A 25,617-nucleotide genomic window follows, 5' to 3' on the forward strand; every position below is an offset into this window, starting at 1 on the left:
CAATCTTAACTACTTTAGCTCTGGAATTAAAAGTATGTGCCAATGTGAGTTTGAGACTAGCCTGGTCTACAAGAGCTAGTTCCAGGACAGGCTCCAAAAAAAAACCACAGGGAAACCCTGTCTCGAAAAACCAAAAAAAAAAAAAAAAAAAAAAAAAGTATGTGCCAAGTGGCACACCTTTAATACCAACATTTGGGAGGCAGAGGCAGGTAGATTTCTGCTTCAAGGCCAGCCTGGTCTACAGAGTGAGTTCCAGGACAGCTAAGGCTACACAGAACCCTGCCTCAAACAAAAAAGTGTGCCATGACATCGGGCCACAATGCCTCTTACTTGGGTGGCCTTTTGTGGACGCATATATTTTCCCCATTCATGTCAGTCTCGCCTTTCCCTCTCTTGCGGCCATGGCCCCATCATTTGTATACGTGTATCTTGCAGCACTGCTATTGCAACCCCTGTTTTATTCTCAAGTACAAACGCAGCAACCAGATTAGTGTGATTGGTGTTTATGGATTTTTCGAGAGCAGATAGTGGCCTGGTGAATCACCTCAGAGATTCAACATTCTCAAAAGCCCCCACAGGGTCATTTTTATACAGCATGAAGTAGCCTTGCACCTGGGCAGGACTAATCTGGGATGTAGCTTTAAGGACATGTTCTGCAAAGTTCTCAGCCAAGGAAGGCGCTTGCCCTGGGTAGAACCTCTGGAACATCTGGGTTAGCTGCCAGTGTGAGCAGTAGCCTACATACTCCTTCAGATCTACTCGCCCAGGGCGTATCAGGGCAGGATCCAGCCTAAGAGGAAAAGCAGAGTCACAGCCAATACTCCTACTAGCACCCAAAAGAGACAGTCTCCTCAACCCCCACCCACCTAAGGCATAGCAGTGGAGTTTTGCCTTCTTCCTCCTTACCTGTCAATGTGGTTGGTGGTCATGAACACAATGCGAGCCTCAGTGGAGGCGACACCATCCAAAGCATTGAGCAGTCCGCTGAAGGTGAGACGACCTAGGCCTTGGTACTTTACAGGGTCTGGAGGATGACAGGAACGCGAATGGGCATGTCTTAGCTAAATCCTGCTCCAGTCTCTGCAGTTACCTACTTATCAGCACCTCGTGTTGCTGACTCAGGCCTCCAAAAATTCCTGCTTCCGCTCTTCCTCATTTCCTTCTTTTTTTTTTTTTTTTGGTTTTTCGAGACAGGGTTTCTCTGTGGTTTTGGAGCCTGTCCTGGAACTAGCTCTGTAGACCAGGCTGGTCTCGAACTCACAGAGATCCACCTGCCTCTGCCTCCCAAGTGCTGCCTCATTTCCTTCTGACCCTCAGTATCTTAACTACTTTTCTGGGTCAGGGAGAAGGCTTTATGATCAAAAGTGCTAGCTGCGCAAGCCTGTAGATCCAAGTCTGGTCTCAGAATCCAAGTAAAATGCTGGATGCAGTGGCACAGATCTAAGTCTTGCGGCATGTTGACAGCGGAGACAGGAGTATGGCAGGACCCAGAGAGGCACTTCAGCAAGGTGCCCACACACTAAATCAGCTAAACAAAAGAGTCCCCGCCCCAGCATCTTCTACTTACTCTCCACGGCCAAGTCTCGACTGAGAAAAGCAGCATCCACATCCTCCAGGAGCACCAAGCTCTGCTGGGGGGCGACACTCAGCAGGTGGTTGAGCCGGTCATCTGAGAGGCTAGAGTCTGTGAGGCTGAGAAGGCAGATGCTGTGCTCCAGTTCTCCAGCCAGAGCGGTTCTGTGGACAGACACACAGAAGGAGGGCCTAGGCAACCTGAAGGCTCTTTGGGACTCCCAGGAGGTCTGCCTCAGAGGCCTACGTCTCCGGTACCACCCACCGATGTGTCTGTCTTGTTTACCCTGGCTTGGAGTTCCCAGACCCATGCCTCTCTCCCCACCCTATCAGGGCAGTTCTTCTGCAAAGACTGTGGTTCAGAGTCGAGAGAACTGGACTACTCACATAAAACTGCTCTTCCCACAACCAGGGGGCCCATAAAGAAGGTAGCCACGTCTGTAGGGAATGCCTAGGGACATAAATAACCAAGACAAACAAAACCTAAAGCGAATCCTGTACTCTGGTCCAGGTGTCCATATTCCACCTCAGCTCTATTTCCTATTAGTCTGGAGGTCTTAGTATCAGAAGAAACTAGGTTTCGTTTTCCTTTTCCGGAGCTAGAATTTTCTGTCACCTCATCTGGCTACAAACTAGCCTAGATCCCAGCTGCTTCTTACCTCTGTCAATGTACCACTTGGGATTATCAATGAATTCCCGGATATCTTTGACAATTCGGTCAGCAAGACCCTGCTGCAGGACTACAGAATCCAGTGGCCTGCGCCGGCGTGGATAACCAAAGGTACGCCATTCAGAACCCACAGCTGTGTACATCACTGTCTTCCCCTCCTCCTGCTGCAGGGCCAGTGCTCGAGCTGAAAGCAAGGAGATGAGACCCTAAGTCTCTTGATGACAGCTGTTCTGCAATTAAGGAGAGCTCTGTCCTGGTGACCTTCGCCCAAGTATTTGCATTCCTATTCCTCCTCTTCGAGCTGTTGATGCCCAGCGGCCCCCATTCCTGAAAGCCCCAGCAAAGCCTGCGCCTGCCTGTGCCATCTCATACCTTCTTCCAGGATGTTGAAGAAAAGCTTCCGGTCCGTGCCCAGGGCTGTGAAGGTGACGGATTCCCAAGGAGTCCCCGTTTGCAGGTCTACCATCTGCATGTCTCGGTTTCGCTGTACCCGGATCCATTTCCCCTGATACCTGAAAAACCGTCAAAGTGACCCAGCTTCCTCCATCAGTCTGTCCTGTCTTCAGAGCCCTTCCTAGCTTCCAGTCTTACCAAATGAAGTGGTTTCCAGGGCTGGGGATAAATTCAAACTTGGTGGAGATTCGGCCACTTTCGTGCTGCAGGTATGAGGTTTCAACACTGAGGTGCTGGGTGCGGGTGCTGTGTCGGGTAAGCCAGCTAAGCAACCAGGCATAGCTTCTGTCTCTAGCAGGGACTTCCAGTGTGATCATGTAATGGCGCCGGAATGCCACTAGACCCAGCTGGGCTCCTTTCCGGGCCACAGCCAGAACGGTGCCCACACCTACCAGCCCAAATCCAGCCCCAAAGTAGGGATTGTCTTTTAGGGCCAGAATAAAGTCTGTGAATGGCATCTTGAAAGGGAAAAACAAAAAACGACAGATGCTTACAGGCCCCGAGACACTGTCAAAACCTAGGGGTGGAGAGCAGCAGAGCTGGGAGAAAGCACAAGACTAGTTTAGAAGCCAGACCCATCCGATGTGCCCACTTCCTCCCACAGAAGCAAGACAGCAGGTCAGCAGAGCTGTGTGTTTCAGTATCCTTTGGGGAGGAGATGTGGCATTGGAATGCCAGGGCGAACACCCAAGCTCTCCAACCCATTTTGCTCTTCAGATAGAAGACCTTTTGCCAGAAGAACAGGTTTGGAGATTTTCTCAACTCCAAAAAGCTTCACATCAGGATACGAGAAGGCAAGACTTTGGTCCCTGGCAAGAGCTGAGACAGAAAGAGTCCCCATTGGGTGGAGTCAACAAAGATGATTTTTTTTTCCATTGATCTATCAGTGACCACATGCCTTACTATCAGAAATGTCCTTCAAATATCCTCTCTCTTAGACCCAGTTCCCAATGAACTGTTCAAACTTTTGTTGCTTCCCACCTAAACTATTACATGCAAGTTAAATTTTAGTTCTTGAAGTGGCCTTTGAATGGACCTTCAGTGCTTGCATCAGTCAGCCACCATACCGGGACCTCTCCAGTTCTGTCACACTTTCACTCCAGCACCCTCGGTGACTTTCTCCCATTGGATTCAAACACAACCGGATACGCAGGAACCTCCACATTCGGAGGTTCTTTACCAGCAGTTCAAAAATATGCAAATCACTACCTACCTCTGGCCCATTCAGTTCTATTGGTTCCGAATGCCCCCTTCTTTATTCCCGGCATTCTTATTGAGATTTCATAGGCTACTTCCTCCACGGAGCCTTTTCCAATTTCAACCCAGCAATATGTGACTAGGCCTAACTGTAGACCATTCCCAAGGGAAAAGGACTAATTACTTCCTGCACACCTCTTCAGCGACACTCCACCACTGCCACTTCGTCCTCCTGGCTCTCGGGCCACCGGTGAATTGACAGCCGTGACCTCCACTAAGGCTCGGAGCTGGGATTTAGGATTCCAAAACACCTTTCCATAGAGAGCCACTGACGAAGCTCTTCTGGCTGCCGGTTGCCGAGCCTGACAGGCAGCAACTGTCTCCCAGACACGCTACACAACACAGCTCGGGCTTCCAGGAACGTGGTCCGGGTAAACCTGTCACTCCGCCCCCTACTGCAATGACTCTCTGGCCCTCAGACTCGATGGTAAAACCAGGCCGCAATCGGAGTTGGCGCCGCTAGGCCCCGCCCCCGAGTTCTACAACTACTTCCCGCCACACCCACCACGAAGTCTGTGCCACTCTACCCTGCAACTCTCGGTGGTTCCGCTTTGGGCCTCCGAGTTAGGGTACTCAAGGACATAGGGGGGGAAACCATAGAGTAGCACCGGCCGCGAAGAGAGACAGAGTGACCGCCGCACGTCAGATTCCCAGAGGAGTGTGGGGCGAGGGCGGCCACACCAAAGGCCCCTAAGGAGCCGCTCCTGTACCAGTCAGACCATAGAGATGCAGCTCCCGGTGGTCCTGGGGTAGAAGGTGAGAGAGCGGCTGTCGGCGGGAACCAGGGGTAGTGCGGGTGCTGCAAGCTGGAGGTAAAAGTTTGTCCAGCCCCAGCGTGAGTGGGCCTGGGAGGTGGGACCCCGTGGGAGGTGGTGCTGAGGGGGAGCACGCCGACGAGAGGGACCCGGGTGCATCTTCGCGTCACCTCCCTGGGCCCCGCCCGGGTATCCGCTGCCTCTCCTCAGGACCATAATCGTGACGATGCATCATTCCAAGTCTTGCAGGTTCCTAAACGCCCTTCTCCTTCGCTGGATCTCGTGACTTGTCTGTCGCCGCCTCCACTTTACAGCCAGGAAAGCTGAATCCTAGAGAATCGACGCCGCAGTGCTTCTCTTCAAGGCCACACGGTGAGTCAAAGACCAGAGGCGCATGGGAACCGAGGCGCCTTGTTCCCCAGGCTTTCATGTCTCTTGGTTCTCCAGTCTCAAAGAAAACACGTTACTTTCTGGCACGCTCCTGCCTCAAGCGCTGCATCTTCCTGAGGCGGCGTGATGGAGCAGGAAAATTGGGCAGAGCAGCTATTCTAAGCCGTCGGTGGAAGCTGTAGGTTCCAAAGAGCCTCGCTGACCACGCAAGTGCTCTTCCATGCCACCTTCGGAATTTCTGTGCGCTCTTACTGGTTTGAGTGGAGGGATTCTGCAGAATAAGGAATAGCGGCCCTCACCTGGGTCTCATTCCACCTTGGTGATCCGATTTCATCAAGTAATGTTGTTCTATTTTGGTTGGTTGGTTGCTTGGTTGGTTGGTTTTTTGAGGCAGGGTTTTACTGTGTAAGAGCTTCGACTGGCCTAGAACTCACTTTGTAATCCAGGCCGGCCTCGAACTCACAGAGATCCGCCTGCCTCTGCCTCCTGAGTACTAAGAATTTAAACATGTATCTCACTTACTTCAGCCGTGACTAACAGGGCCTTTAGTTTAATTCGCTTCTTGGTTGTGTTAGGTTCTGGAGGCGTTAGAAAGTTGGTGAGTTCAAAAGTTACCTTGTATGTGAGGGAACACTGGTTTGACACCTTGGTTTAAATATTTGGGTTTACTTCAGTTCAGCTGGTGACTAGAATGTTTGTATGTCTGCCTTGTGCTCGCTAAAGTGAGAAAGCGCCACATTCTGTGTTGGGATATATAGTAACTCATTTGTAGAGTGCTCGCCTCGGATGCACAAAGCTTGATCCCCACCCCGCATTTAAAAAAGAAAGGGGGGGCTGGGCGGTGGTGGCGCACGCCTTTAATCCCAGCACTCGGGAGGCAGAGGCCGGCAGATCTCTGTGAGTTCGAGACCAGCCTGGTCTACAGAGCTAGTTCCAGGACAGGCTCCAACACCACAGAGAAACCCTGTCTCAAAAAACCAAAAAAAAAAAAAAAAAAGAAAGAAAAAGAAAGAAATGGGGGGGTGAGGTTGGAGAAATCACTAAGAGTGCTGCTCTTTCTGAGCACCTGGGTTCAGTTTCTAGCATCCATTTCCAGCATCTGACAGTGCCCTCTTCTGGACTCTGCGGGCACCTGCACTCATGTGCACATAGCAACACACATAACTAAAGGTAAAATCTTACAAACAGGTGTTATGTACACCTGACTTCCCAGCACTCATTAGATCCATACTAGGTGTTCAAGGTCATCCTCAGCTATGTACCATATTTGATGCTAGTTAAGCTGTACAGCTTACAGCTAGGAAGAGAGACAGATAGGGAAAAAATAGTGCAGTATGGTTCCTGATGGAGTTACATACAAAGGCTGTCGGGACCCGAAAGAAAGGAAATCCAGAATATTAGGAAGCATTCACAGCAGAAATGATATTTTCTTAAGGAGTAGGTATGTTTGATTAGCTAGACAAAGAGATTGAAATGCAATGAATGTAAGAAAGTGGGGAGCAAGCAAAACAGAATGTAACGCGTCAGAATACAGCAAATCGTCTGGTGAGGAGGGCTGTAAGTGAAGCAGTGGTTTTATCTCTACACTGAGAATAACGAGAGCCTCCGGCCCTACTTAGTCTTGTTGTAGTCATCGCTTACTAGCAAGAAACATAACCTGCAGTCTTTAATGTCGGCCTCAACTTGTTGGTTCTACTAATTCGGACTTCATTCTCATTTTATACTGTGTTCAGTGTTGCTTTGAAAATATTTAGGATAATAAAGTATGGCATGTTGCCATGAATGGAAATGCCTAAATGTGTGGGCCATCTTCGGAGAAGTTGAGAATTCTAACCATGTATGTATGATTTTTTTTTTTTCCTGGCTACTTGTCAGCATCTAGGAGACCATAACATAGAAGTCAATGATAATGTCAGACCCTGTGTTGGCGTCCCAGCTGACTAACGGCACTGGGGAGATGGATGGACTATGCTCTGAGCTACTGTTGATTCCCCCACCTCTCTCAGACCATGGAATCCTGGGCCGTGTCCAGAATACCTGTGCTTCTGGGGAGCCTGCACCTTTGCCTGCTGACCCAGGCTGCCTCCTGGTAGAGGCCACAGCTACTGAAGAGAGTTCAGGGAACATGGAGATCATTGTGGAAACAGTAGCTGAAACCCTGACCCCAGGAGCTTCTGGAGACACCTCAGGTACAAACATAGTTGCTACCAGGCCAGTGGGACACAGCCTGCGTTTTTTGTCTGTGCTATTTTTGGTTCTTCTCTTTGAATGTGATGAGAACACAAGGTAGCATGCTAATTTTATACCCGGAGATGTTATAATTTGGTTTGCAGCTGATGCATGTTGACGGAAGGCTGGCAAGGTAGCATACAGCCTTGTAACAAACTTTTGGCAAAGTTTTCCCTCTGAGAGCTTCATGTCTGCTAGGCAGTAATTGAGAACAGAAGACCTTTCTGACAGCTGTGTCTATTCTGGCCTCTCCTTGCTCTGATAGTCCTTGGGGATTCTTTATTCCATACTGACCCCAAACCAGCCAGTCATTAGGTCAGAGGCCCAACCTGATCAACCATCTTGAGTTTGGCGGGGCTTTCCAGAAGTCCCTGGTGTTTCCTTGCCCTAGTTTCAAGTATATAACATACTTTACTCACCCAGGGCAAGTTGTTTGTCTGAGCAGGAAGTTTCCCTTCATTCTTTCTACATCTAAAAAATTCATCTTAGGAAATGTCCTATGCTTTAACTGCTACTTTTCAGTTACAGCTGTAAACTTTGTCTTCTGACAGAGTAGGATAATAGCAAAGGATGCTGGGAAAAAATAGGTAATTTGACCGTGTAAAAATTATAAACTGAGCTGGGCATTGGTGGTACATGCCTTTAATACCAGCACTCAGGAGACAGAAGCAGGAAGATCTCTGAGTTTGAGGCCAGCCTGGTCTACAGGACGAGTTCCAACAACCAGAGCAACACAAAGAAGCCCTGTCTTAAAAAACAAAATAAAACAAAAATCATTACTTCTCTCTGGGGGAACAGAGAGAGCATGAACGGACTATGTGGTGGTGCACACTTTTAATCCCAATACTTGGGAGACAGAGGTTGGCTGATATCTGTAAGTTCAAAACCACCCAGTGCTACATAGTGAGAGCCTGTGTCTGGTTAAGGGGTCTGGCAAGGTGGCTCAGTGGATAAAGGCTTTTGCCACTAAGCTTGATAACCTGAATTCAATCCCCAGGATCCACATGGTGAAAGGAAAGAACAACTCCTACAAGTTGTCCTCTGACCTACAAACATATGCATGCACATATGGACACAGCTCGTACAACTGAATGTTTTTAAGAAATAAAAAATAAAAACAATATTTTTAAATTTTAGAGTTCATTGGCCTTTTTTTGTTTTTTTTGTTTTTGTTTTTGTACATACCTCAATTTCCAGAAGTGAGTAGGATTACTAAATATTCTAAGCCAGAGTCTATATAGTGAATTCCAGGCCAGCCAGGGCTGCACTGCAGGATGTTGTCTTGAGGGGAGAGAAGGAATAAGTGAATGGATATGAATTACTCTACATGCAGTTCACAAAGAAGAAATAAAGATAAACAATAGCCCTATGGAAAAATGCTTAATTTCATAAAATGCTGTTTTTGCTTCTCAATTTTAGCCAAAACTAAGTATTTTTTTAAAAATGTGTAGAGTAGGCCAGGCATTGGTGGCACACACCTTTCATTCCAGCACTCAAGAAGCAACTTGCGGATCTCTACATGGTCTACAGTGAGCTCCAGGACAGCGAAAACTACTTCTTTCTCTGAAGAAACCCTGTCTCCACCAAAAAAGCAAACAAAACAAACTCCTAGAGATGAGAAGAGGCTATGTAAGGATACAGAATATCTTGCGACTTTGCGTTTTTGTTTGTTTTTGATATGATCTCGCTATGTAGCTCTGGTCGGCCTGGAACAGAGATCTGTCTGCCTCTGCCCCCCAGTTTTGGAATTAAAGGTGTATGCCACCATGCCCAGCTACTACAGTCTTGCAACTTGATTGATTGATTTTACTTTTTTTAAGTTTTTAAAGATTTATTTATTTATTATATATATATAATATTCTGCCTGCATGTATCCCTATGGACCAGAAGAGGGCACCAGATCTCATTACAGATGGTTATGAGCCACCATGTGGTTGCTGGGAATTGAACTCAGGACCTCTGGAAGAGCAGCCAGTGCTCTTATCCCCTGAGCCATCTCTCCAGCCCTGATTGATTTTATTGAGCTATACATTTTTCTCCACTCCCCTCCCTTCAACCCTCTCCTGTGGTCCCCATGCTCCCAATTTACTCAAGAGATCTTATCTTTTTCTACTTCCCATGTAGATTAGATCCATGTATGTCTCTCTTAGGGTCCTCATTGTTGTCTAGGTTCTCTGGGATTGTAATTTGTAGGCTGGTTTCCTTTGCTTTATGTTTAAAAACCACTTATGAGTGAGTACATATGATGATTGTCCTTCTGGGTCTGGGTTACCTCACTCAATATGATGTTTTCTAGCTCCATACATTTGCCTGGAAATTTCAAGATGTCATTTTTTTCTGCTGTGTAGTACTCCATTGTGTAAATGTACCACATTTTCCTTAGAAGAATATAAAATAATCTTTTTGTGTGTGTGTGTGCTGGGGTATAGAACCCAGGTTTTTCTACATGGTAGCTAATTATTGTACTATCACCCAGCTGCATCCACAACCTAAGTTAAGCTTTTGAGGGTCAGTTTAGCTACATAGTGAATTTTACAATAATGCACATTCTGACATAGTAATTCACTCAAGGAACTTCTCTTATAGGAAGACATATATGCATATAGGAATGAGATGTATAAGGCAGCTTTGTTGTTTTGTTGTTATTGTTGCTAGAAACATCTTGGTCTATCAGGGTAGAATTTCAGTTTGATTTATTAGTTCTCTGAAATACCATGAATTGGTTAAAAAAAGATAAGTTATATTTAATAGGTAGTCACACACAAATATAACTTTGATAGGTGAGTATGCTGGTATGTGTCTGTTATCCGAGGATTTCTTTAATCTTAGTACTCAGAAAACTGAGGCAGAATGGTCTAGAATTCAAGCCTAGACTAAGCTGTAGCTTAAGTCAGCCTGGGTTACATATCAAGACCCTGTCTCATGGGTTTATGAGATGACTCAGCAGATAAAAATGCTTGCCACGGGGCTGTAGAGATGGCTCAGAGGTTTAGAACACTGGCTGCTCTTCCAGAGGTCCTGAGTTCAATTCCCAGCAACCACATGGTGGCTCATAGCCATCTGTATAATGCATTCCGGTATCCTCTTCTGGCCTGCAGTGCAGGTATACATGCAGGCAGAACATTGTATACATAATAAATAAAAACAAGTTTTTAAAAAAATGTGCTTGCTATGCAACCCTAGCAGCCTGAATTTTATCCTTGGAACCATGCCAAAAAGCCATACAGATGCAGTAATGTGGATCTCTAACCCAATACTCCTTTATGAGATGGGAGGTGCAGACAGGAGAATCAACCCATAAACTTGAGGTCAAGTGAAAACATGTATGCAGTGCCCATTGTGTGATGCTTGGTACACAGCGAACGCTCCTGCCAGCCATCACCTTCGTCACCATTGTCCCATCCTAGGGGTGGATGTTTGTTCACATGGATGCTCGCATGTGGATGCCAGAGTCAGGGATCTTCCTCAGTTGCTCCCTATGTTTTTATTTCTTTCTTTTGCATATTATCTTACCTGAGGTGGGTGTGGGTATGGGCGTCCGTGCGTGGGAGCAAATAACTTATGGGCTTCGGTTCTCTCCTACCATATGGATTCTTGGGTTTAAACTCAGGTCATCAGGTTTGGTGGCAAAGGCCAATACTGACTGAGTCATTTCGGAAAGGGTTTCTTATTGACCCTGGAGCTTATGAGTTTGGTTTGCCTAGGCTAGCCAGCCTGTAAGCTCCAGAAATAGAAACCTGTCTGTCTTTGTACCATCCGTGCTGGGGATCTGAACTCAGTCCTCATGCTTACAAGGCAGGCACTTTGCTGACTGAGCCATCTCCCTAGCCCCAAATTTACTTTTTCTTGATGCTTTCTGGATTTTATTGTTTATTGATTTATTAACACACTAAGCACACATCTTTTGCCAACTATTTTACTAGATACTAGAAATCCAGAGACATTCCAGACAGGCTCTCCCTGACCTTATAGTCCAGGTACAAAGCCAAACTTGAAATCTATCTGTACTCCGTGACTGTAAAAAGATTTACCTACATTTCTACTAGTGACTAACTCTTTCAAGTCTTGTTCCGTCTGATTCTGTGCCTCTCTCTGTCGGTCCTCTACCTGCAGGTGTCCTGGTAAAGGTGGTGGAGGTTTACTTCTGTGAGCGCTGTGAACAGAGCTTTGCAGAGCCTACTCTGCTGTCCCTGCACCAGTGCACTGAGACCCATATTCAGGCTGTGCAGGACCTCTCTAGCCCCCCGTGTTCTGTAGAGCTGCCCCCCAGCAACCTCACCCTCCATGGCCCTCTGCAGGACCCCAGCCTGCCAGATAGCCCCCTGCCATGTCCTGTATGTAGACAAGAGTTTGTCCAGCCCCAGGCCTTGAAGAGCCACTTCAAGATTCACCGGGTCACTCCCAACACATTCTCCTGCCCAGAGTCTGGCTGTGTGTTCTCTGCTGAAGATCGCAAGGGTCTGCAGCATCACCTGAGACAGACCCACAAGGCAGTTCCTGTACCCTGTTCATTCCGGGGCTGCTCCCTGGTTTTTGGGAGCCAACAGGGAATGGAGCTGCATCGGCAAGCCCATTACCCTTTCCACTGCAGCCACTGCAGCTTCATGGGCTCCAACGTCAAACTCTTCCGGCAGCATCAGCGGAGCCATGGAGCCAGTACACGGGGAGAACTTTCTGCTGCTCAGGGCCTTCCATCCCAGGAGCTGCTGCCAGGTAGGGGACCAGGGACCCACTAGTCTCATGCCTAGAATGTATCCACAGTTGGTCTCTTATAAGAGACGCCATTTGTTTTTAGTATGTCTGTTCCATGAGTATGACAGAATGTAGACCACTGCTTAAGAAGATGGAATTGCAGCTGGGCTGTGGGGCACAGGCCTTTAGTCCCAGCACTTAGGAGGCAGGGGCGGGCAGATCACTGTGAATTAGAGGCCAGTCTGGTCTACAGAGCAAGTTCCAAGGTGGCCAGGGCCACACAGAGAAACCCTGTCTTGTAAAACAAAAAAAAAAAATTTTAAATAAAATAAAAAAGAAGATGGAAATACTGGGTGATAAGGGAAAGGCTCTAGAAAACTTGAATCAATTAGAATACATGAAACAAAAGGAAGCCTTTGTCTATAACACTGAGTAAAATTTGATTTATGCAACATGTAATATGAAATTATGTTAACAGTATCCTCTATTGATCCATTTCAGACCATGCTAAGAGTGAAAGTGCCTGTTAGTGACTGTTGCTACTAGCAGAATGTTTACAGATTGCCTGTAGAATGAATGAGATGGGAGCTAGACCAAATGGTATGTGCCTGTAATCCTAGCACTTGAGATGATTAGAAATTCAAGGTCATCTTTAGCTATATAGCAAGTTCCAGGCCAACCTAGACTATATGTGTCAAAAAAACATAAATAAATCGTGAGAGTGGGCAGAAAGGAATAGGATTGTGTAAAAAAGAAATCTTGCTGGGTGGTGGTAGCTCATACCTTTAATCCCAGTACTTAGGAGACAGAGAGAGGCAAGCAAATCTCTGAGTTCAAAGCCAGCCTGGTCTACATAGTGAGTTCCAGGACAGTCAGAGCTACACAGAGAAATTCTGTCTTGAAAAAACAAAAGAAAGAAATCTCAGGAAAGAAGATTCTTCATCAGTTTCTCCTTTTAGTCTCACAAATAACAAGACCAGCATGAGGTGGGTGGAGGGGCAGGGAACAGAGAATGTAGTCCGGGAGAGGGCAGGCTGAGGACTTGACTTGCTGAGCTTCTTTCTTGTTCTTATGCCTGCAGAGAAGACTTTTCAGGGGCAAGGTATGAGCCTGAAGTACAAATTAGGCCCCTCAGTAAACAGTGAACAGTCAGGGAATTGTCTCTGCCTTGAACATCCAGCCTTTGGCTTTGGAGACCTGGACAAAGGAAGTACATTCTACTCTTATCTACCTCTTAGGCCCTGTCCCCTTCCCAGTGACTTCAAACTTCTGAGCTTCAGTGGATCTGAGTCTGTATTATTGTAGGTTTTTAAGATAAGATTTTACTCTTGGTCTTCAGATCTCTGCCTTGAATAAGAATATATATATTTACTTAGCATCCAAGATTCTGCTAAGAGGAGAGAAGGATAATTCTGCTTGCCAGTAAGTATAGCACCAGCATTCAGTACTGTCATTGGCCCTTGTGAACTTCAAGTTTTGTGTGTCCCCAGTTCCCAAGCTGTCTCCAGGAGAGGGAGAGCCTTCTGAGGAAGCGGGTACACCTTTGCCTGGGCAGGAGTCAGCCGAGGAGGATATAGAGGAAGAGGAGAGTGGCACCCAAAAGGACTCCCAGAAAGTCTCAGATAAAAGCCAAGGAACTCAGCAGTTGGAAGGTAATAACATCACTGAGGTTGAAGCTCTTTGTGATAGACAGGAGTGGATAGTGGAGAGCCTGACATTTAGGCCTTAGGATTAGGTTTTCCAAGCTTTAGTTCAGATCCATGTATTCTTTCTGTTAGACTTAGACTCAAAAGTCAAGATCTAGGGCTAGGGAAATAACAAGAGAGTATGCTCTTAACATTTGTAAGCCCTTGGGTTTAATCTCAAGGACTTAAAACCAACAGCAAAGTCTAATATGCAGCGATAAATAGATCAAGTAATCTAGTAACACAGGGCAGTGGTACAATACAGTTTGTTCTTGTAGGCAGGGTTTCTTCAGACAGTGTCTTAGCTAGGCCTTCTGATGTCAGTGAAGCATCATAACTATAATAAAGCAAGTTGGAGAGGAAAGGATTTACTGGGCTTACACTTCCGTGTTACTGTTTACCGTTGGATGAAGTCAGGACAGGAACTCAAAACGGCACCTGGAGGCAGGAGCTGATGCAGAGGCCTTTGAGGGGTGTTCTTTGCTGGTTTGTTCCCATGAGTTGCTCAGCCTGCTTTCTTATAGAACCCAACCTGGGGTTGGCTCCACCCATAATGGGCTGGGCCATCCATCAGTCACTAATTAAGAAAATGCCTTACAGGCTTACCCACAGCCCAATCTTATGGAGGCATTTTCCAATTGAGGTTCTTTCCTCTCTGATGACTTTAGTTTGTATCAAGTTGACATAAAACTATCCAGTAGCTATAGACCTCTTTAACAGGAGAAAGGGATTCTTTTATAGTATAGATATCACAGGTTATTGATGACCAATTTGTTTTGTCTAGCTTCCTAAAACTTTTTTTCTGAATATTTGTTTCCAGTTTCAAACTCAATAGAAACACTTGAAATTCATCCCACAGTGTGTATACTTATGTCTGGTGAATAATTTTATTTTTTTTAATCTGATTGTATTTCTTACCAGCTCTCAATTATTCTGAGCTTAGTGAGCCAGTACTTGGAAGGTTACGGTACTTTACCTTTCTTTCTGCTCACTCATTTTGAGGATCTTTCTTTCACAACAGCCCTGCTGATCTTTCTGCTTGTCTCTATAGAGCAGGGACGGCAAGGGCACGTGGCTTCCAGTACTGAGTCCCTCTTCAAGACACACATGTGTCCAGAATGCAAACGCTGCTTTAAGAAGCGGACCCATTTGGTAGAGCACCTGCATCTCCATTTTCCAGACCCAAGCCTCCAGTGTCCTAACTGCCAGAAGTTCTTTACCAGCAAAAGCAAACTCAAAACCCATCTGCTGCGGGAGCTGGGTGAGAAGGCCCACCGATGTCCTCTGTGCCACTACAGTGCTGTTGAGAGGAATGCACTTAACCGCCACATGGCCAGCATGCACGAAGATATTTCCAACTTCTACTCAGACACCTATGCCTGTCCTGTCTGCCGTGAGGAATTCCGCCTCAGCCAAGCGCTCAAAGAGCACCTCAAGAGCCACACAGCAGCAGCTGCAGCAGAGCCGTTACCCCTCCACTGCTTTCAGGAGGGCTGCACTTATGTAGCCCCCGACCGGAAAGCCTTTGTAAAGCACCTAAAGGAGACCCATGGAGTACGAGCTGTGGAATGCCGCCATCACTCATGTCCCATGCTCTTTGCCACAGCTGAAGCCATGGAAGCCCACCACAAGAGCCATTATGCTTTCCACTGTCCCCACTGTGACTTTGCCTGCTCCAATAAGCACTTGTTCCGCAAACATAAGAAGCAAGGCCACCCAGGCAGTGAAGAGCTACGGTGCACCTTCTGCCCTTTTGCCACCTTCAACCCAGTAGCTTACCAGGACCACGTTGGCAAGATGCATGCTCATGAGAAGATCCACCAGTGCTCTGAGTGCAGCTTTGCCACTGCCCACAAGAGGGTGCTTATCCGACACATGCTGCTGCATACGGGTGAGATGGCTTCTATCCTTATGATGATAGAATAATGGTGGTGAAGGGGATGGCTGGCATGAGCTTTTGCTGCAAGCAGCACACAGAGGGCTTTGCATACATTGTTTCACTTGACCTCAGGTTTATGGGCACAACTCTAATGTTCCAAGTTTGCAAGGATGTAAGGCAAAAGTTGAATATCATTAAACAAATAAAGTAGTCAAGTCCGTGAATCCATGCACTCTGATTTAAGAACCTGTTTTCTAATACTAGACTATCATTCCTTACCCTTAAGTATTTATCTAGTTCTCCCGACCCCTAGTCAAGTGCAGATGGGTGAATATCCAGCCTTTTATAGAGTGAAAACTTCCAGACCAGGACAGATAACTTCCTTTATAATTCAAATTTTGAGAGTATTGGTGCAGGAGAAGGGAGGGTAATCAGCATGTGGCTTTCCTTAGAACTTAACATGGTCACATCTAGTGACCTGAAAATTGACTTGTTTTATCTTAGACTTCTAATTGGTTGCTAGCATTACTGAAGCCTTAGATGACAGCTAAGTCAGGCTTCCTACTACAGTATCATCTCTGATCTCTGCAAACATCTATGCATTGATGAACCATAAAGCCAATTCCACAAAAAACTCTGGTTAGAAAAATAATTTTTAGACAGTTTGGTCAAAGCTACTGTTGTTCATTTCTGCACAGTTTTGTCACAGAGTGTAGTTTCTAAGGCCTTTTCCTAAAACCTGTATCTGTGTAGTGTTAACATAGTTTAAAATGTTCTTTTGGGGGCTGGAGAGATGGCTCAGTGGTTAAGAGCACTGTCTGCTTTTCTAAGGGTCCTGAGTTCAATTCCCAGCAACCACATGGTGGCTCACAACCATCTGTAATGAGATCTGGTGCTCTCTTCTGGCATGTAGGCAGAATACTATATGCACAATAAGTAAAATAAAATAAAATAAAATGTTCTTTTGCATATATTAGCCTATTTTATCCTTAACAATCTTATAAACAAGGCAGGTAAAGATAAGAGACAAAAATTTAATTGAGAAGTTAAATTTAGATAGCTGTTGTGTGCCCTTTGCTATACAGAGGTGGTTGGAGTGGGAGGGGGTCTTGAAGGAACATGGCCACCAGCCTCTTAGTGCCAGATATTGAGCAAGTACTAGGACGACTTACCCTTGAGTCCTCACTATGCACCACTGACAGCTGTGTTACGTTTTGTTTAATACTTACACCAACCTTGTGAAGTCTGTATTTTGCTGTTCCCTTTCTGGAAACAAGGAAACAGGCTGCCCAAGGCCATGTGGTCCACCTTTTAATAAAATGGCTTTGTGATTTCTCTGTGCCTTGATTTTTCCATCTCTAAAACAGAGATAATAACAGCACCTTATAGTGTTGTTATGAAGACTCATTGATAGGAGGCAGTTTATGCAAAGATCAGGCACATAGTGAGCATTGTATAAATGCTGGCTGTTCTGGCCTTACTGTATTGGAATCTAGAGTTCCAATTCTATTTCTTGTCTTGTTCTAATCTCTACTTAGGAAATGAGAAGGGATTCAGTTATAGGTGTCAACTACCTTTTTCTAAAAATCAGAGGTAAGCTTGGCTCACACCTTTAATCCCAGCACTGGGAGACAAAGGTAGGTGGATCTCTTGAGTCAAGGCCAGTCTGGTCTGGTCTACAGAGCAAATTCCAGGACAGCCAGGGTTATACAGAGAAACTCTGTCTCAAAAAAAAAAAATCCAAGGTAGACTTTTAATTTTCTTTGCTTTTCCCTCCTCTTCACTGGTGTAGGAGTTGGAAGCTGTGACAGCTATAGACAGCTATAGTGTGGCCGTCTTCCTTGTGAAGCTGGCTGTGTGTCTGGTGGCACATACAGCTTTTGCTCCTGTCTGGCGTCATAGCAAACTTGCTGCAAGAGATGAAATGGCCATTCACTCAAATCTGTATCTGACCTGTGTTCTTTCCCCTCCACATAATAAAAGGAGAGAAACCTCACAAGTGTGAGCTGTGTGACTTCACCTGCCGAGACGTGAGCTACCTATCCAAGCACATGCTGACGCACTCTAACACCAAGGATTACATGTGTACTGAATGTGGCTATGTCACCAAGTGGAAGCACTACCTAAGTGTGCACATGCGGAAACATGCAGGGGATCTCAGGTACGAGCACACGTTTCCATCTCTGGCCCCATTGCTTTCTCTATTCTAGTACCAATCTTAGCTCTATCACCTACAGTTGAGCCCTGTGTCTGTGGCCCATTCTGCATGGTGAGAGCATTCTGGGCCAGGAGAGGGAAAAGAGATCAAAATGTCACTTGAGGGACTGAGGAAATAGCTCAGTCAGTAAAGTGTTTGCCTGCAATCATGAAGGTCTGATGAGTTCAATCCTTAGAGCCCACGTTTAAAGTTTTACTTGAGTTCTCAGAATTTGGTCTCAGGAAAATGGATCTACACTTAATGGCACCAAGTAGTCACTTTAAGATCCAGGAACAGCTGGGCAAATTCGCTAACCTATAGGCACATCTGCCCAGGGGCTTGCTTTGGTCTGTAGCTTTTATGCCTCCACTGGGGAAGAGAACAAAGTACAGAAACCTGTTCCATGGGGCTTTCAGTTACTTAGAAGTCAAGTGGGTACTGCCACCCTAGCATACCTGCCCCACTCGGGGTAGGGGGTCACAACATGACACACACATGCAGTATAGAATAGAGAGCCCCAGCCCTGAAGCTAAGCTGTCTCTGCCCATCACTTACTTTGGGAACACCTTCAGGCAAACTCTTAACTTCAGTGCCTCGGACTCATCACAGGATAGTGGAAGGCAGGTTAAATCAGATGGTTCACACGCAGCAGAGAGCACAGACAGGCCGACAGTATTTAATCAGTGACTGTTAATTGTTAGGATTTATTGTGATTGACTCCTCTTTGTCCCCAGATACCAGTGCAACCAGTGCTCTTACCGCTGCCATCGGGCGGATCAGCTGAGCAGCCACAAACTGCGGCACCAAGGCAAGTCCCTCATGTGTGAGGTGTGTGCCTTTGCGTGCAAGCGGAAGTATGAGCTCCAGAAGCACATGGCTTCCCAGCACCACCCTGGCACACCTGCCCCACTCTACCCCTGCCGCTACTGCAGCTATCAGAGCCGCCACAAGCAGGCCCTGCTGAGCCATGAGAACTGCAAACACACCCGTCTCCGTGAGTTTCACTGTGCCCTCTGTGATTACCGTACCTTCAGCAACACCACACTCTTCTTCCACAAGCGTAAGGTCCATGGCTACATGCCAGGGGATCAGGTATGGCAGTTATGCAATGCCAGCCAAGAGTCAGAGGGGGCCAGACAGTGCCTGGCACCTCCAGCAGACTTAGGGCCTTCAAGCCAGCTGTCAGCCCAGCCTGAGAGACAAGACCATGAACATGGGATTGTGGCAGACTCCAGTGTGGATCAGGCCCTGCCAGAGACAACTGATGAGGTCAGCACCAAAAAACAGGATGGTATTGAGGCTCCCCAAGGGGATAACCTGGTTGGCAGCCCCAGCCCAGGGGAGGCAGAGGAGGGTAGCTGCACACTACACTTGGAGGCCCTGAGGGTAGAGCTAGAACCTGTGGCAGAGCCACCACCCCTTGAGGAGCTCACTGAAACAGCACCTGTGGAGTTCAGGCCTCTAGATCCCTCAGAACCACTTGGAATGGAAAGACCAGATGGGCTAGAAGAGCCGGAACTGTCCAGCTTTGAAAGTGTCGGGACTCCTGGCTTGATTCCTGAAGAAGAACCCATTCTGGAGAAGCTAGTCTCTGAGCCCCCCAGAAGTCCTCTAATCTCTGGAGAGACCCCTAGTGCTTTCAAGGCAACTCTGTCTGCTGAGACTGCACCGCTGCCTCAGTTTCCCGAGTCAGAGTCACTACTTAAGGCCCTGAGGAGACAGGACAAAGAACAAGCAGAAGCCCTGGTGCTGGAGGGCCGGGTCCAGATGGTGGTGATCCAGGGAGAAGGAAGAGCCTTCCGCTGCCCACACTGCCCTTTTATCACTCGCCGGGAGAAAGCCCTGACTTTGCACTCCAAATCGGGTTGCCAAAGCCGCCGAGAACCCCTGCTATGCCCTGAGTGTGGAGCTAGCTTTAAGCAACAACGTGGCCTCAGCACCCATATGATGAAAAAATGCCCTGTTCTTCTTAGAAAGAACAAGGCTTTGCCCAGCCCTGTCTCTCCCACGCTACATCCTCAGCTTCCAGGTAGCCAAGCCTCACAGGATGCTGAAAGGGGGAAACCCCCACCTTTACCATCAAAGGTAGAGCTTCTGTGTCCAAAAGATGTTCCTTCTGAGCTCCCTGGGGAGACAGAAGTAGAGGGTCCTCATCCCACACCCTCTGACTTCCCAGCCTGTCTTACAGGAAAGTCCTTACCCACAGGGACCTCTGAGAAGTTCCACTTTGAGCAAGGCAAGTTCCACTGCAGCTCGTGCACATTCCTTTGTTCTCGGCTCTCCTCTATCACCTCGCATGTGACTGAAGGCTGCCGAGGGGAGCGCAGCCGGGGAAGAAAGCGTGGGCGCCCCCAGACCCTAAACAATGGAGACTCAACTCTCTTGAATAGTATGGGTACAGAGTCCAGCCCTGGGGATAGGGACACTGCTGTGGTTCAGAAACAGAAGGGTGCCGTCTTCTCCTGCCCCACATGTCCTTTTAGCTGTCAGCAGGAACGGACCCTGAGGACTCACCAGACCCAGGGCTGCTCCCTTGAGTCTGGAGATCTGCGCTGTGGTCTCTGCCCATTTGTTGCTCCTGCTGCTGCTGCTCTGAGGCTCCATCAGAAGCGGAGGCACCCCACTGCAGCCCCAGCCTCTGGCCCCCGGCCCCTTCTGCAGTGTGGGGACTGTGGCTTTACTTGCAAGCAAAGCCGGTGCCTCCAGCAGCACCGGCGACTCAAACATGAGGGTGTGAAGCCACATCAGTGCCCTTTCTGTGATTTTTCTACTACTAGACGGTACCGGTTAGAGGCCCACCAGTCTCGACACACGGGTGTTGGCCGCATCCCTTGCAGCTCCTGCCCACAGACATTTGGCACCAACTCAAAACTGCGTTTGCACCGACTGCGAGTACATGACAAAACACCCACCCACTTCTGTCCACTCTGTGACTACAGTGGATATCTTCGTCATGACATCACTCGCCATGTCAACAGCTGCCACCAAGGCACCCCATCCTTTTCCTGCTCTCAGTGTGAGGCCCAGTTTAGCTCAGAAACAGCACTGAAGCAGCACGCTCTGCGCCGTCACCCCGAACCTGCACACCCATCCCCTGGCTGTCCTGTAGAGGCCACTGAAGGCCCCTTGCACTGTTCCCACTGTGGCCTGCTCTGCCCCAGTCCTGCCAGCCTACGAGGACACACCCGCAAACAGCACCCAAGGCTGGAGTGTGGGGCCTGCCAGGAGGCCTTCCCTAGCCGGCCAGCGCTGGATGAGCATCGGAGGCAACACCATTTCAGTCACCGCTGCCAGCTCTGCAACTTTGCTGCCCGGGAGCGAGTAGGCCTGGTGAAGCACTACCTGGACCAGCATGAGGAGACTTCAGCGGCCGCCTCAGGTGGGGCTGGGGATGCTGGCCAGCCCTCTCTCTGTTGCCCTTTTTGTGACTTTTCATGTCGCCATCAATTGGTACTGGATCACCATGTCAAGGGACATGGAGGCACCCGGCTCTACAAGTGTACTGACTGTGCCTACAGCACCAAAAATCGGCAGAAGATCACTTGGCACAGCCGTATTCACACTGGGGAAAAGCCTTACCGCTGTCACCTCTGTTCGTATGCCTGTGCTGACCCTTCTCGCCTCAAGGTAGGCTCTGGATTCTGTAACTTTTTTTTTTTTTGGTGTGTGTGTATATGTGTATGTATGTGTATCACATGTGAGCCTGGTGCCTGTAGAGCCAGAAGAGGTGTTGGATGCTCTAGAACTAGAATTAAGGACAGTTGTGAGCTGCTATGTGGGTGCTGGAAACTAAACCCTGGTTCTCTGGAAGAACAACCAGTGCTCTTAATTGCTAAGTCAATTATCAAGTATCCTGGATTCTGTAACCTTAACAATTACACATACTCGCTTGTGACTCTGGATAGGTTCCTTAACTTCTCAAAACTTAAGAGATTCCTCATCTGTAAAAGGGATAACACAGGGGCTGACTTCTTCCAGAGGTTTTGAGTTCAGTTCCCAGCAGCCACATGGTGGCTCACAACCATCTGTAATGAGATCTGACACCCTCTTCTTACCTGCAGGCATGAACACTGTATACATAATAGATAAATAAATCTTTAAAAAAAGAGGGGGAAAATAATACAACTCTATGCACTTTCGTAAAGATAAATTCCATAACTGTTTGCAATGTGATAAGAGTATTTAATACTTTGAGAATAATCTGGGTATTAACAGTTAACATTTATTGACCACTTATTTTTATGCCTAGTACTCCAATTTTAATCATTTGAAAATACAACATGGGTCACTGGCTAGGGAACTCGGTAATAAGAATACTTAATATGCACATATTAAGTCTTAATAGTCCCCACATCACATATACACACAGAGATAGACACTTGTACCTGTGTTACAGATTATTAAACAGAATTAGCAGTTAGCTTACCCCACAGGATAGCTACTAAGAAACAACTGAGCCCTGAGGGAAGCTTCCTGTCATGGGGAGGAAACATTCGCATTTGCTCTTCCTTCCAGTACCACATGCGGATCCATAAGGAGGAACGGAAGTACCTGTGCCCTGAGTGTGGGTACAAGTGCAAGTGGGTCAACCAACTCAAATACCACATGACCAAGCACACAGGTAAGTGTGTGTGTCGATTCACTGTCTTGCTTAAATGGTTTCCCTCTTCTCTGACAAACTTCACCTCCATGAGATGTTGGATGTCCTCACTCAGAGCCTACATCAGTCTTCACCCTGGGAATAGGGACCACACAGGAAGAAGACATACTTCTGGCTCGCCAGCCCAGTGAAATGTGTTAAACACCAAAGAAAGGGTAAACCTGAAGGCCTGGGCGAGTGTATTTGCAAAAGCTTTCCCGGTGATTATGATACAAGTTCACACACAGGGAGACTCTCCAACTCAGTTTGACTGCCGAGAGATCCTTGGTTTCTGTGTGAATGTGGTAGAATGATTATAAGTGAGGAGAAAGGTGAGAGCTCCCCCCCACACTTTTTTTTTAAATGTGCATTGTCTACATGTCTCTCTGTGAGGATGCCAGATACCCTGGAACGGAGTTACGGATGCTTGTGAGCTGCCAAGTGGCTGCTGGGAATGAAACCCTGAACCTCTGGAAGAGCAGTCAGTGCTCTTAACTACTGGGCTATCTTTCCAGCCCTAAGTTCCGTATTTTTAATTTGTCTTTCCCCTCTAGTGTATGGAATTCACAAATCATGGGTTCTCTGTAAAAGATTAATGATTGGGTACCTTTGATTGTGGCATATGCTTCCCCCATATATAGAGTATCTTTATCTTTTTTTTTTTTAACATTTTTTCTGTTTTTTTGTTTTTGTTTCGTTTTGTTTTTTGAGATAGACGTTCTGTGTATGACCCTGGCTGTCCTCTGCCTCACAAGTGCTAGGATTAAAATCATGTGCCACCACCACCGGTTAGTTTCTCTTAAATTTTTTTTAGTTTGATAAGAAAGTGTAATTAAAGCTGGGCGATGGTGGCGCACGCCTTTAATCCCAGCACTCGGGAGGCAGAGGCAGGCGGATCTCTGTGAGTTCGAGACCAGCCTGGTCTACAGAGCTAGTTCCGGGACAGGCCCGAAAGCCACATAGAAACCCTGTCTCAAAACCAAAAGAAAAAAAGAAAGTGTAATTAATGAGCCGGGCAGTGGTGGCGCACGCCTTTAATTCAGCACTCAGGAGGCAAAAGCAGGCAGATCTCTGTGAGTTTAAGGGCAGCCTGGTCTAGTTCCAGGTCAGGCACCAAAGCTATAGAGAAACCTTGTCTTGAAAAAACCAAAAAGAACTAAAAAAAAAAAAAAAGAAAGAAAGAAAAGAAAAGAAAAAGACAAAAAAGTGTATCTAGGGGACTGGAGAGATGAGTCAAATGAGTCAAGCACTTTTAAGAGCACTGGCTGGTTCTCCAGAGGACCCGAGTTCAATACCCAGCACCCACATGGCCTCTCACAACTGTCTGTCACTCCAGTTCCAGGGCATCTGACACCTCACACTAATGCAAATAAAAGAAAGTTAAAAAATTAAAAAAAAAAAGTTTTAAATTTAAAAAAGTGTCCCAATGGAGTCTTTAAGTTCTATAGTGTCACATGACCAAGGAAGTGTTAGAGTTTCCCATTTAATAACCCTGTCATAATTGAGTATTCTTTACTATAAGGAAGACTAGTTGGCTAGAAGTTCAGTTGGTCGTCAGCATCCACTGGGACCTGTGTATCCATAAGGACTCAGTGGAAAAGGGCACCAAAATGTCAGAAAAGAATGGTCATTAGCTTGTGCTGTGTTCTTTATATCCAGGTGTCATACTGACTTTATGAGCCACTGATCCTTGTTCTTCCCTCTTTGTGGTTGTGTGTTTGTCCTATAGGACTGAAGCCATACCAGTGTCCCGAGTGTGAGTACTGCACCAACCGGGCTGATGCACTGCGTGTGCACCGGGAGACACGGCACCGAGAGGCACGGGCTTTCATGTGTGAGCAGTGTGGCAAGGCATTCAAGACGCGCTTCCTGCTGCGCACCCACCTGCGCAAGCACAGTGAGGCCAAACCCTATGTTTGCAATGTTTGCCACCGTGCTTTCCGCTGGGCTGCTGGGCTGCGACATCATGCCCTTACCCATACCGACCGCCACCCGTTCTTCTGCCGCCTCTGCAGCTACAAAGCCAAGCAAAAGTTCCAGGTGGTCAAGCACGTGCGCAGGCACCACCCTGACCAGGCCGACCCCAGCCAGGGTGTGGGCAAGGACCCCACTACTCCCACAGTGCACCTACATGATGTGAAGCTGTTAGATCCTAGCCCTCCTGCTCCTCCTGCCCCCCCGACTGGACCTGAAGGCTGAACCCCTACCCCACCTCTGCCTTAGGAAGAACATATAGTCCAAGATATGCAAACTGGGACTGTAGCTAACCTGAGTTTAGGGCCTGAGGGAGGGCTGGCTTTGGGATGTTAGTGTGGCTGGAACACACACACTCCTCCTCCCCCCACCTCCCCACCCCCGCTTGGGACTCTGGCCTTTAAAATTAACAGCTATAAAAAAGATAGGCTTGGACTAAAACATTAATTTCTTGAGTAGCACTATGGTTTTAGCCTGTACCTGGATCTCCAGTGTCTACCATTGTCGCACCAGAGCCCCTGGCTATAAGGGCTCTGTTTTATTCACTCCATCATTTCTTCCTTCTTACGGTTTCAAGTCTGATTTTCTTCCAGCATTTTCTGAACATTTGTATCTAATTGCATGTGTTCCTGTGTCTGCTGCTCTGTAAGCATGTGAAACAGACGATTATCAGTTAACAGACGTGTCTGGATCCCTGTTCTGTCATTCCTAGGTTGTCATCAGGGTTTGCCCTGTCTTCTCCGAGGCCTCTCCTGTGCCCTTCCTATGCAGCACATGGAGGAGAGCCCTTGGAAACATTGTTTCTCCGCATGCTCCCCCGCGCCCCCCTTCCCCCCACCACACACACACACACACTTCCCCTTCTTGCCCAACAGTGACAGCCCATACATCCACCTTGTTGTAGGTGGAGCGGGCTGCTTCCCAGCCACTGGCTAGCTTTACCCGTTTAAACGGAAACTGTATTCTTTTAAACACTGCTTGACCCATTAGCTCTAGCCTCTTACTGGCTAGTTCTCACATTTTGCTTTAACCCATTTCTAATAATGTGTGTAGCCCCACGAGGTGTGGCTTACCAGGAAAGATCTTAACCTGTGTCTGCCTGGAGTGGGAGAATCATGGCGACTGCCTGACTCGGCTTATTTCTCCCAGCATTCTGTTCTGTCTATTCCACCTACCTAATTTTCTGTCCTATTAAAGGGCCAAGGCAGTTTCTTTCTTTTTTTTT

The 25,617-nt window shown here is 47.3% G+C and overlaps 2 protein-coding genes across 13 annotated transcripts; one reads left to right on the plus strand and one right to left on the minus strand.

The window, feature by feature from the left end:
* Nucleotides 1-42: 42 nt before the first annotated feature.
* LOC130869428 (mitochondrial chaperone BCS1) lies at nucleotides 43-4,395 on the minus strand. 6 transcript variants are annotated; one of them, XM_057761553.1, is made up of 8 exons: nucleotides 4,088-4,395; nucleotides 2,834-3,234; nucleotides 2,615-2,754; nucleotides 2,232-2,426; nucleotides 1,960-2,023; nucleotides 1,568-1,737; nucleotides 907-1,024; nucleotides 44-790 (listed from the first exon to the last, which is right to left on the minus strand). In XM_057761553.1, exons 2-8 carry the CDS (start codon nucleotides 3,151-3,153, stop codon nucleotides 541-543), a joined length of 1,257 nt encoding a protein of 418 aa, XP_057617536.1. In that variant the 5' UTR covers nucleotides 3,154-3,234; nucleotides 4,088-4,395; the 3' UTR covers nucleotides 44-540. The 6 variants fall into 6 exon arrangements, with proteins under 6 accessions (XP_057617538.1, XP_057617537.1, XP_057617536.1 ...); XM_057761552.1 differs by having other exon boundaries at nucleotides 2,834-3,514; nucleotides 4,088-4,394; XM_057761550.1 differs by having other exon boundaries at nucleotides 3,909-4,394.
* A 131-nt stretch (nucleotides 4,396-4,526) lies between these two features.
* Nucleotides 4,527-25,591, plus strand: Znf142 (zinc finger protein 142). 7 transcript variants are annotated; one of them, XM_057761593.1, is made up of 10 exons: nucleotides 4,527-4,708; nucleotides 4,949-5,079; nucleotides 6,973-7,286; nucleotides 11,440-12,039; nucleotides 13,509-13,670; nucleotides 14,755-15,594; nucleotides 17,566-17,743; nucleotides 18,514-21,406; nucleotides 22,295-22,400; nucleotides 24,148-25,591. In XM_057761593.1, the coding sequence occupies exons 3-10, from the start codon at nucleotides 7,001-7,003 to the stop codon at nucleotides 24,615-24,617; spliced, it is 5,535 nt and encodes a 1,844-aa protein (XP_057617576.1). In that variant the 5' UTR covers nucleotides 4,527-4,708; nucleotides 4,949-5,079; nucleotides 6,973-7,000; the 3' UTR covers nucleotides 24,618-25,591. The 7 variants fall into 7 exon arrangements, with proteins under 7 accessions (XP_057617576.1, XP_057617580.1, XP_057617578.1 ...); XM_057761597.1 differs by having other exon boundaries at nucleotides 6,980-7,286; XM_057761595.1 differs by having other exon boundaries at nucleotides 4,957-5,079.
* Nucleotides 25,592-25,617: the final 26 nt, after the last annotated feature.

The sequence above is a fragment of the Chionomys nivalis genome, chromosome 2, assembly GCF_950005125.1.
Source record: "Chionomys nivalis chromosome 2, mChiNiv1.1, whole genome shotgun sequence".
NCBI lineage: Eukaryota > Metazoa > Chordata > Mammalia > Rodentia > Cricetidae > Chionomys > Chionomys nivalis.

Excerpts from the sequence above, each read along its gene's own strand:
- LOC130869428 (XM_057761553.1), bottom strand. The coding sequence starts at position 3,153 with ATGCCATTCACAGACTTTATTCTGGCCCTAAAAGACAATCCCTACTTT. Across the intron at positions 2,427-2,614 it reads CTTCAACATCCTGGAAGAAG|CTCGAGCACTGGCCCTGCAG; the intron begins GTATGAGATGGC and ends CCTTGCTTTCAG. Across the intron at positions 791-906 it reads ACCACCAACCACATTGACAG|GCTGGATCCTGCCCTGATAC; the intron begins GTAAGGAGGAAG and ends TTTTCCTCTTAG.
- Znf142 (XM_057761593.1), top strand. The coding sequence starts at position 7,001 with ATGATAATGTCAGACCCTGTGTTGGCGTCCCAGCTGACTAACGGCACT. Across the intron at positions 21,407-22,294 it reads CTGACCCTTCTCGCCTCAAG|TACCACATGCGGATCCATAA; the intron begins GTAGGCTCTGGA and ends TCTTCCTTCCAG. Across the intron at positions 22,401-24,147 it reads CCACATGACCAAGCACACAG|GACTGAAGCCATACCAGTGT; the intron begins GTAAGTGTGTGT and ends TTTGTCCTATAG.